General features: G+C 41.0%; 1 protein-coding gene across 2 annotated transcripts in view; it reads right to left on the bottom strand.

The window, feature by feature from the left end:
• LOC143988229 (solute carrier family 12 member 9-like) overlaps positions 1-12,355 on the bottom strand; it is a 325,643-nt gene that overhangs the window by 92,837 nt on the left and 220,451 nt on the right. For both annotated transcript variants that reach the window (XR_013276794.1, XM_077487641.1), the window contains exon 9: positions 11,348-11,472. Coding sequence is in view for 1 of the 2 variants with exons in the window: in XM_077487641.1 (XP_077343767.1) it covers positions 11,348-11,472 (125 nt within the window). In the remaining variant the exon portion in view is untranslated. The remainder of the gene's footprint in view (positions 1-11,347; positions 11,473-12,355) is intronic.

The raw sequence follows: 12,355 nt of genomic DNA, 5'->3' as shown, positions 1-12,355 counted from the left end.
TGGTGAGTGTTGATTTGCTCTTTTCTTTTCGTGCTTTTAAGTCTGTTTCTGAACAGCCGCTCGTCAACCAGACATGTTGCGGAATCAGAGGAGATAACATGTTATTTATTATTGGCCTTGGAGTTATTGTTTTGACATTATTTATTTGGTTGAATAATGATTTGATTTGTTATATTTTCTATATTTTTGGATGCATAGAATGCACTTTTTGGTTAAGTTCTATTGGCAGATAGCTTGTCTATTTTTTTATTGCACAATGAAAAAATTGTGTAGAATAATACTTGGCTATGTGTTTTAGTGAGTTTGCAATAACTCTATCAGTATCACCAGCAAAGCAGCTTCATTATTATCCCATTAAAGAAGAAGAGAAATGTGTGCTGCATTTGGAGATTTCATAATTTGCCACGTCATGAATGTTAATTTTCCATTACAGACACTAGATTACAAGACAGTCCGCTTCTACTTCCGAGCATGCGTGTTTGTACTTTGGACTTTTGTCCGATGGACTTGTGTACACACGATCGGAAAATTCAACAACACACATTTGTTGGAGAAAAATTTGAAGACATGCTAGCCAACATTTGTTGGCGGAAAGTCCGATGAAGCATACACATGGTCGGATTTTCCACCAACAGCCTGACAGCCAACATTTCCAGGCGGAAAGTCTGATCGTGTGTACAGGGCTTAAGAGTAGGTTTAGAATGGAACTTTTCAATGAAGTTCCACTTTAAGTTAAACTGACCCCAAACAATGATAGTTTCCTTTTAATATGAATATATAATCATGACAAGAAAACTGAATGATATATGGGCTAGAAGCAACTATAAAGGTGACCCGTAGAGAAAACAAAATCATATACTGGACTGCAAATTGTAAACAGCTCAACATTTGATCTCAATGGCAAATAGCATCCCGTTACAGGAATACCCACCACAGTGTTTTCAAACTGTATGGTATATGCACAAATTAAGCGGAAAGAGCAGACAATAGATTAATACATCAGTGAGTGACTCTCAATAAATGACCAGAAACAACCATGCGTTCTAGCATCAGTCACTGCTTGAGTGGGTATCATGAGAAGAGGCTGGAAATCAATGCCTCCCTTGATGGAGATCACAGCAGAATACAGACCTTCCATAGAATAGGCACCTGCCAGGGAAAGAAGTGCTGTTTTTCCTCCCTGCTCTATTATATGATTGATCACATGACTGAAAAAAGGAAGAAGGAAAGTCTCACTTCCCACACGGTACCTATTCTAAGATGATGTCTGAAAAGTAAGTGCATGGGAGTCTCTGCACACAGCCCCCTGCAGTGCCCCCTCCATCTTCACAGCCACTAGTCTCTTGCATTGCTCCCCAGCCAACTTGAGACCTAGAACGACCCCCTCTGCAGGTGCAATGCCACAAAGTAGCCTAAGAGGGAAAAAAAGTAGGAATCCAGTCTTTGTGATAGGTGGAGAAAGGAAGTGTGTGGGAATATACACAGTGAAAAATTATTTTCTGCAAACACAGGTTGCAGGAAAGAAATTCACTTGATCCCCCCAACAACACAGACAGTGTTGATGCGGAACTCCCATCTTCCTGCTGAACCGGTATGGCAGATTTAGTGTAATCCTGGAGGTGGGATTTAAAAAGAGAATCTTCTTGACAACACTGCAAATTTGTTTTACATGAGACCGGTGTATAGGCATTTTATTTATTGTACGTAACCATACTGTATGTACCAAACATTATAAAGATGATGACCAGTGGCAAAGGTTAAATACTATTGTATAGGATCAACTGGACAAGTAAAACCATGAAAATAATCGTGCACTGGAAGATATGCGTGAACATTTAGAGTATGCAAAATGCAGCAAATATTTATTAGGCTACTTTCACACTGCAGCGCCCAGCCGTTAGCGCTAAAGCGCCGCTTGTTTTTGCAGTGACCGAAGAAGGGGTTAAAAGCGCTGTGTTGCGGCACTTCCGAATCGCTTTTCAGGTGCTTTGGAATCGCTGCCCATTCAATTCAATGGCAGAGCATTTTGGGAGCGCTGTATACAGCACTTCCAACCCGCCCCAGAGATGCTGCTTGCAGGACTTTGGCTAACATCCCGCAAGCGCACCGCCCCAGTGTGAAAAGTCACATTGAAATGAATGGGAGGCGTTTTTCAGGCGTAATTTAGAGGATATTTCTAGCGCTAAAATGCCTGAAAACTGCCTCAGTGTTCAACTGGCCTTAAAAAAGGAAAGATATTCCTGTTAATTTTTGCAATCCTCAATAAAATCTTTATGGAAAAAAAAAAAAAAAAGGAAAGATAATAAAGACAGTCCCTGAGCTGCTATGCTATGCACATTTGTGCAGCGTAAAAAGAGGTTTTTTGTTCAGTTATACAGTTCCTTGGGAGAAAATGTCACTTGCCATCTCAAGTGATAGATTTACAATGATGGAATTTAAAATTTTACATCTTAGTCGTGTTCGGAGTCTTAAAATGTACTTTTTTAAGCTCCAACCTCCTTATAAATTCTACATCGAAAAACCTAAAATGTATGTAAATTTGCGTGCAAATTTTTTTTCCTGCAGTATTTTTTAATAGCAAGGATGAATTAGTTCATTTAAAAAGAGAGAGTGAATGGATTAACATGGAGTCCTGAATTTGAATTGATACAACCTTCCATTGTGATTTAAAATATACTTCTATACAACACCAGTACATATTAGCACACATTGGGGGTTATTTATGAAAGGCAAATCCACTTTGCACTACAAGCTGCACTTGGAATTGCACTGAAATTGCACTTGAAAGTAAAGATCTGAGGGGGACATGCAAGGAAAAATAAAAAAAACATTTTAGCTTGTACATGATTGGATGATAAAATCAGCAGAGCTTCCCTTCATTTCAGATCTACCCCTCAGATTTACAGTCACTGCACTTCCAAGTGCACTTTCAGTGCAATTTCAAGTGCACTTTGCACTTGTAGTACAAAAGTGGATTTGCCTTTCAGAAATAACCCCCAATGTGCATAAAGGAGCACAACCCTTGATCCGCGAACTATGGGTAAACATGATATGGTCCAATATGGGAAGATGGGAAGGTTCCCCCAATGGGGTTTTTAGGCAGCAATATTTGATAATTAACAAACAATGTATGATAAAAGATTTTTAATTGCAAACGTATATAATGTAAACATAACAATTAGCATATGTGCTCTGGTAATAAGGACTATTAAAATTCGCACACAAAATGCAAACCCAAACTTGTCTATAACACTTGACATATTTCATGCATCTGTGCATAGACAGTGCCTGACGTGTTTCAAACCCTAACACTGGGGACTTCTTCAGAGGTTTTTGGTTTGCTGCATTATACGGTCAGGTAGCTTACATTTTACTTTATCCCCTACATCCAAAAAGGTGTACCTTTTGAAAAATGCTAATAGATTCCTTCAATCCTCAACAACTCCAAACTGTATGTAAAAACTAAGCTATTTTTTGTTTTAGAGTAGGAAAGAGTTAAAAAAAACATTATAAGGCGAAGCAACAAAGAGCGATGCATGCATAATACTTGCACCACCCTTCTAAACTTAGGAACGAGAGTAGATCCTGCTCCAAGTAGTTATAAAACCTAAACATGGGCACTCTCTAGAGAGAGGAGGAGCTAGGAGTGCCAGTGGGGCACCCAAGAAGAGTAGGTTTGGGGCCCGCTATGTGCAATTTTTTCGTTGCAGAGAAAGTATAAACCTGTTATTAAAAAAAATACAATTTACAATCACTTTAACAAAAAGGGTGCCAAGCCCCTTTGTTAATTGGGATTGATGGGTTCTCTGTTCTATCCTGTGTGTCTGACCGAGCTACATGTTTCAGAATCCTCTGCCTATCCCCCCCCCCCCCCCCCCCCACTCAGCTGAGATCAGGAGGGAGGAGGAAGGTGGTACAGACTCTGCTTCACAGTCCTTATGCCAGGTCCGACGAGGCAGGTGTTGGTGGCAGTTTTCTGTATTGACAACTGCCTCATTCCCATAGGTAATTTGCAGCAGACCCAGCGTCAGTTTCTATAGCACTCTAAAATAGAAACAGGTGTGGGCGATGCAGAGAGATCTAATATAGGTTTATCTGCTTAGGTAATGTTGCATGCACCACAAATTCCAGTTTTTTGAGCCATTATAACTGCACAGAAACTTTTGGTAATATTGAAGTATGAGGTTATTTTTTTGTCTGTGTCCTGCGGAGGAGATTTTCTTCTACTTTAGCAAAAGGAAACCCAAAACTCAAAACAATGTGGCTTTTACATACACTTTAATCATGGTTCTGATTATTGAAAACATTACAAGTCTCTTTTTTGCCTATAAGGAACAAATTCACGGGAAAGAATGTGAGTCTATGCTGCTCCTCTAAGTCTTTGACTACAGCTGCCTGCCTTGTGCTGCTCCGTCCCTCTCTTGTTAGTTAATTACCACTAATGGAAGGAAAGGGATTGCTGGCAGACTGCCAGGGAAATCAGTGGCAAGTTGGGAAAAGTTTCATAAATTTAGTGTAAGTATCAATTTCAGCACTTGCTGTCAGGGGAGGAGTATATGTATGTAGATGTTGTTTGAAGGGCAAATGCAAAAGAAGAAAAGAAATTGCACACTCAGAGAAGGGAGTTACTGCCAGAACTTAGTGGGGGCAGACAGGAGGGAGAGCCATTTCCTATCAGACATTCAGATCTGTTATTAGATTTATAACATTGTACTATGATTGTGTCTGGATGAAAGATAAGAGCAAGATAGAACTCTGCACCCTGGGATAAAATCTGTATTTTTCCACATTATACCACATTAATTCTTGCACAGCAGCTACATACCAAGGGCTCAGAAAAATAGCTTTTTGTAGTTGATGCTGAATAACTCCTATCATGAACAAGCAAATTTACTGTATATATCACGCAGCACATGTAATGTAACGGTTATGGATACATCTAAAGCTGACAACATCTATAAGCAGTGGGGTAGCATACCATTAGCGATTTAAAATGAACACAACTTTACACCTTAAAGTGGTACTAAAACCTAAATGTATTGTATCTGGAGTGCACTACATACAGAGTGAAAAGTTCAGAAATGTGCTACATACAGAGTGCATGGTCCAGGAGTGCATTAAGTACAGAATGCAGGGTTCAAAGACGCGTTATGCACAGAGTTCAGGATTAACCACTTCCCGACCGGCGCACGCCAATGCACGTCGGCAGAATGGCAAGGGCAGGCATATTGGCGTACAGGTAAATGCCGCCCTGCCATCACCCGCCGGTCGGGACCCCCATGAGTCCAGTCGCAGGTCCCGCGGACTCGATCATCGCGGGCATACCCGCGATCGTCTCACGGGGCGCCTGAACTGGGAGATGCCGTTGTAAACAGCATCTACCCGTTCTGCCTAGCAACAAGTGATGCTGATCTCTGCTCCATGTGATTGGAGCAGAGATCAGTGTTCACTAAAAGAAAGTCCAGCCCCCCACAGTTAGTAACACACCCCTATGAACACTTAACCCCTACACTGCCACCCACTGGTTAACCCCTTCACTGCCAGTGTCATTTACACAGGAATCACTGCATTTGTATAGGAGTGATTGCTGTATAAATGACAATGGTCCCAAAAATGTGTCAAAAATGTCCAATGTGTCCGCCATAATGTCGCAGTCACAATAAAAATCTCTGATCGCCGCCATTACTAGTAAAAAAATAATTATTAATAAAAATGCCATAAAACTATCCCCTATTTTGTAAACGCTATAACTTTTGCGCAAACTAATCAATAATCGCTTATTGAGGTTTTTTTTACCAAAAATATGGAGAAGAATACGTATCGGCCTAAACTGAGGGGGAAAAAAATGTTTTTTTTATATATTTTTGGGGGATATTTATTATAACAAAAGTAAAAAATAATGCGTTTTTTTCAAAATTGTCGCTCTATTTTTGTTTATAGCGCAAAAAATAAAACCGCAGGGGTGATCAAATACCACCAAAAGAAAGCTCTATTTGTGGGAAAAAAGGGACGTCAATTTTGTTTGGGAGCCACGTCGCATGACCGGCCAATTGTCAGTTAAAGCGACGCAGTGCCGAATCGCAAAAAGTGGTCTGGTCTTTGGCCAGCAAAATGGTCCGGGGCTGAAGTGGTTAAGAGGTGTGCTACATACAGAGTCAGGGTCCAGGAGTGCATGGGTTCAAAGATGAGTTATGCACAGAGTTCAGGATTAAGAGGTGTGCTACATACAGAGTTCAGGGTTCAGAGGTACATTACTTACAGAGTGCAGGGTTTAGGGGTGTGCTACATACAGAGTGCAGACTTCAGGTGTGCTATGCACAGTTTGCAACCCAAACCCAAAACAAAGCTTCCTCGCATCTCTCTCTCTCTTGTCTGGCTGTAGTACCTCCTCTGTGCAGGCAGCTGTGCCTTGCTTTGCAGGGAGATTGTTCTTTCTCTCAGATTCTGGAGCTCTGTCCCCGCCGTGCCCCACCGTGCATGTGTGCAGGGATCTGTAATTTTCAGGAGCCGCTGAGAGCAAAGCTGCCCATGGAAACACAGAAGGCTTCTGTGTTTACAAGTAACAGTGGGGAACGGGAGTGGAGAGTGAGAGCCAGATGTAGCGAAATGGAGTTCCGCTACATTCCAGCTGCAAAACTGGGTGCGAGGGCCACATGACAAGGCTTGGCGGGCCAGATTCAGCCCGCAGGCCTTGTGTTCGACATATGTGCCTTAATGCATTCTCTGCGTTAAGGTAAACAATGTCCCTCTATCTGTCCTACTGTCTTCCATCCCCAAGCACTTACCTAGCTCTACAGCATAGGTGCTCAACCTGTGGCCCTCCAGCTATTTGTGGAACTACAAGTCCCATCATTCCTCTGCCTGTGGGAGTCATGTTTGTAACTGTCAGTCTTGCAATGTCTCATGGGACTTGTAGTTCTGCAACAGCTGGAGGGCCACAGGTTGAGCACCCATGCTCTACAGTATGTCACACTCACTGCACCAGCTCTGTCTCCAGTTCCAGCATGGCTCTCATCACTTCATGCTTTCACGGGAGAAACTGAGGGCAGCAAAACCATAGGCTTCCAGTGCCGTTAGTCAAACTCCAGCAAAGAGGGAACAGGGCTGTGCTTTACTGGTGCTATGCATGTCTATAGACACACACAGGCTGGGTCGGGACCCAATGGGATAAAGCATGAGCAGATGCCTCATTAGCACTAGCTTGCTACAGGTGGCACCCAAAGGACTGCCAGAAGAGGTGTTACCCCCACCGCAAAATGGTTTGTACGCAAATGGCTTGCAATGGTGTCACGACAGGACCTATGATCCAGCGGGAAGAACCACATTCAGCATATGCTATATACCAGTAAAGCAGCAGGCTCTGGAAGAGTATAGCACTTTACCAGCCTGAGGATTGTGTCAAAGTGACAGAAAAAGTCAAGTTCTCAATATTACTTTAGCTAGCCGTCTGTTATACTGGATCTACTAAATGTTTAGATAAAACTTCTACTTTTTTGTATTATGTGTTCATCTTAAATTGGCCATGTGTGACAGCATTACAGTTACCTGGACATTATCACTAAGGGCGTTTTATTTTTATTTCATTTTTTTTAAATAAAAGGGTGACATACTGTATGTTGTTGGTTTATCACTGCTTTTGGAGGAGCCTTATCACTGCACACCATTTCTAAACCTTGTAATTATGTGATCCACATACATTCTTTTACTGCGCCTAATGAAATGCGAAGTGCCATCCAGTGAAATGTCACTTCTCAAACCACAGTATTTATAAAGCACAAGTGCAATTTCTCTGCCACTATATTTCTGGAATATTGGCGCATGTGCTGGCATCAGAGATCAATGTCTTTACTTTAAATACATGACACTAATTATACCAGACTGTAAGCTCCACTTCTTCTATAACCACATTATTCTGTTTTTGGCTTTGCAATTGCTTAATTAACATATCTGGCCAGAATCAAAGAAATCATCCCCTTTCCATTAAAGCAAGAATTGAATAAGTCTGCGGTAAATACTTTTTTTTTTTGCTGCTTTCTGATCTTCTGGAGGGTGGGTCATATTAGCTTAAAGTGATACTTAAAAATATTCGTATTCTCCAAAAAAACTCCAAACATATCCAGCTTTTTTTTATGGCAAAACCTGTGAGGATCACACGACAAAGAGGTGGCTTGAGAAGGCCACAAATATTTTGCAAAGGTTGTGAAACCGAAACCTCTTTTTAATGCAAACTGTTAAACAGTCCAATTCGTTTTGCTGGCTAGTTGGCAAGTTGGAAATACATTTTGTTATTTGCTCTGTACAATTCCCTTCCATGTTCTCCTCACCATAGGGGGTGTGCCAGGTATGCCGATTACCCCTACTGTCTAGGGCCCCCCCCCCTCAATGTTGTGCACCCCCCCATTGCATTGCTGTTGGCTTCCCTCCTCTCCTCTCCCTCCGGCTGCTGCGGGGGATGTTTAACCGCTTGCCTTCCAGCCGCCGTGACAACTGCGGTAACATGGCTCGGCTGCGCAAATCGCTGTCATGTTACCTCACTTTTATATTTGGCCACTAGGGGCAGACGCGCACGCCCCCCACTTGCCCGCGGAGGCGATGCGAGTGCCCGGCGGGCGCGATCACCGTCGGGCTCCCGCGATCGCTCGGGGCACATGGAGAACCGGGATCTGTCTGTGTAAACACACAGAAGATCCCAGTTCTCTGAGGGGAGAACAGACAGATCGTCTGTTCATAAAGAGTATGAACAGCGATCTGTCATCTCCCCTACACAATCCCCCCCCCTTCAGTTAGAACACACAGTAGGGAACACATTAACCCATTGATCGCCCCCTAGTGGTTAACCCCTTCACTGCTAGTGACATTTTTACAGTAACCAATGCATTTTTATAGCACTGATCGATGTAAAAAATGACAATGGTCCCAAAAATGTGTCAAAATTCTCCGACGTGTCTGCCATAATGTCGCAGTCCCGATAAAAATCACAGATCGCCGCCATTACTAGTAAAAAAATTAATAAAATGCTCTATTTTGTAGATGCTATAACTTTTGCACAAACCAATCAACATACGCTTATTGTGATCTTTTTTTTACCAAAAATATGTTGAAGAATATGTATTGGCCTAAACTGAGGAAAAAAAATGTTTTTTTATATATATTTTTGGGGGATATTTATTATAGCAAAAAGTAAAAACAACTTAAAAATTTACGTTTTTTGTTTACAGCACAAAAAAATAAAAACCGCAGAGGTGATCAAATACCATCAAAAGAAAGCTCTATTTGTGGGGAAAAAGGATGTCAATGTTTGGGTGCAACGTCGACCACACAATTGCCAGTTAAAGTGACACAATGCCGAATCGCAAAAATTTCTCTGGTCAGGAAGGGGGTAAAATCTTCCGGGGGCTGAAGCAGTTAAGGATAGAGAGTGAGGGAAGGAGCTAAGCAATATGTAATTTGCCAACCCCTTCCTTTTTTTAATGAACACAGTGAACACACTCACTAACTGGGGTTCATTTACTAAAGGCAAAAAGACTGCAGTTGCTCCAGAGCTTAGTAAATGAGCAGAAGCTCTGCTGACTTCTATCATCCAATCATGTACAAGCAAAAATGCTGTTTTTTTTGTTTTGTTTTCCCTGCATGTGATTTGGTATTCTTTGCAAAGTAAAGCCTTTACCTCATTTATGAAGCTCTGGAGCAACTGCACTTGCAGAGGGCAATTGCATTTTGCAAAGTGCACAGGCTATTTACCTTTAGTAAATCAACCCCACTGTGTTCAATCATTACTGAAGCATAGTAAACTGTGTTTACTATACTTCAGTTTGTGAATGAACAGGAACCCGCTCAGCACAGGGCACTTCTCATTTATTCCCTGTCCTGTGAAGTTGAGGCTTTAGAGAAAGGTGTGTGTGTTCTGAGCTTAGAGGTGCACAATCCTATGTTCCTTACTCTAAAAATTATAAAATGAGGTCCTTGTCCATTTTGTTTAGCTTGCTAAAAATGTTCTTAGCCAGAGAAAAGAAAACATTGCAGCCACCACATTTAAGGACTAGTAAGGTGAATTTGTTTCCATTTTTGTTTTTGGGTTTACTTATCTTTTTAGCAGCAATAGTAATCACATTCCAATATGCCCACAGATAACTACTATAGGGAGAATTTACAAATATTTACCTAAAGTGTATGTATGGACTTTTCCTATTTGCTCCCTTTTGATCTGGTAAATATACTATTTAAGGTGTTTTGTTTTATCTGCTCAGTACTTGCAAAACTATACCTGTTGATCTTGTCAGAACTCTTGCAAGCTTACAATATCCTGTGCTCTGCCCTGCACGCTTACCAGTTACATTTTCCCCAGCTATCTCTGTGGACTATAAAACACATATAATGGAGAAGGCGTTCTGTAGTCATGTACTAAGGTGTAACACTGCTCCTACATAGATACACTATGGTGGACAAAAAGTGTTATTGACAGTATCACTATCAAAAATATTGAAAAAGAATCCAACAACTAGGGTAAAGAACAGTAAGTAAAAATGAGAAAATAGTGTATAACCTAAAAATACCAAAGAGCTTCAATTTAAGCCTATGCACGTTCTTAATGTGGAACTGCACTCTCTCAATCAACATTGAATATTTTAATGCTTATGCTGCAATGCTAGCATGATTTTGATATGATTTCCTATGATTAGGAAATTATATCATATTTACTTTTTTTTCTTTTTTTACATGTTACGTCCTTGTTTCCAGGCCCAGGAAAATAATGACATACATCCCAGGAATCTTCAGGAGGGGAGGTGGGGTTGTCTCAGTGTGCACAATCTCCTGTTCATGTGCCTGAGCTAAGGGCAGATTGATTCCAGGAAGTAAATGCTACATGGATCATCTGCCCTTACTCAAGATGGCCACTGCCAGAAATGCTAGGAGGTGTTTTTTAAAGTGATTTCTCAACAAAATAAAGAATGGATGGATGGTTGAGTTTGACTAATAAAAATGAACTAAATAGTGTTTTTTTTTTTTTCGTTTGTGGTACTCAAATGCAGTGTAGTTGCACTTTATTATTCCTGCTCTAGCTCAGTGAAGCTGTATGTACGGTACTTCAATCATCCAATCCCACGCAATGGAAATTAAACATTTCTAAATGATGCTTAAAGTGAATGCAGGCTAATCTTGAGGAATTAACCAAATATTTATTTAGTAAATCACTCCGTTTATGTTGTAGAACAGTAACTCATATTGATATTTACTAAACCCTTAGGCCCTAAAAGCAGTGTTTCTTTGTAAACAGGCAGAAATGGTGGACCAGTACCACTATACAAGTAATATGGCTTGCATAAAAACTAGTGACTTTTTCCATTACCTGAAATTTGGTGCAGATGCCCATTCCAGTGCCAGGCAGGCAAGTCCTACTGCAGCATATACCAGCAGGAAGAAAATGGTGGCAATTGCAGCAATGGTGTTTAGTTTTCCTGCAAACAGCACCATCTGCAAGACAACATAAAATGATTACAGAATACTGTCAATGCTATAAACAATTTCAAAATATATTATTTTATTGGAAGAACACATATTAATTATAATATCCCCTGAGGACTTGAATTGGCATTAAAACCAGAAGTATATCCTAGATTTTCAAGCAATGGTGGCATGTTTAAATACAATTTGAGAAAGGTGATTGCACACAATATATCAATGTCTGTGTTGTGAGTCGTGGCATATTGATGGTATAATATCTAAGTGCTACAGTAAATGTAATCATTTTATATACACCAGTAAGCCCTTGGGATTTAATGGTGAGGACAGTACAGAGTGGCAATGCAATGTTCTTAACTCTGTTTCTGGGATGACAATTTTTGAACTAATTAGAGTCCAATGCCAGCAAAGTTTTGCTAGACTGTAACTTATGATACAATAAAAGGAAAAAAAATAACCAAGTGTTTATAGCCTGTAGATTATAAAGGTAACAAGGAATCATTATGTCTAAATGTCTGCTTTTGCTTTACTGTTTTCCTCTTCTAGAAGTTTTATGTAAGACGCATTTTTCATCCCACGGGCAGATACAGGATCGGACTAGACCACCTTCCTAACCCAACTTGATTGGCTAACCTTAGCCCAAACTAAGATAAGCCATCAAAAGCACACAAGGCACACAGAGGCTAGGGAAAGAGACAATGAATGGAACTACGCACAGGGGCGGATCCAGAAAGGGGGGGGGGGGGCAACAGGGCAATTGCCGCCCCCTGAAATTTTTGACTCCAAGGCTTTCTCCCTCCGCCACCTATTTACGTTTGGCAGAGGCATTGTCTAAATGCAGCTGTGGGGACTTTATTTCTGTTTCCCCGGCTCCCAGGTGGCTTAAGACATATTC

Source organism: Lithobates pipiens, unplaced genomic scaffold (genome assembly GCF_037356315.1).
Source record: "Lithobates pipiens isolate NorthernLeopardFrog02 unplaced genomic scaffold, aLitPip1_a1.2 Scaffold_18, whole genome shotgun sequence".
In the NCBI taxonomy this organism is placed as follows: Eukaryota; Metazoa; Chordata; class Amphibia; order Anura; family Ranidae; genus Lithobates; species Lithobates pipiens.
The sequence above is the reverse complement of the archived record's forward strand: the minus strand, read 5'-3'. Positions and strand labels throughout refer to the sequence as shown.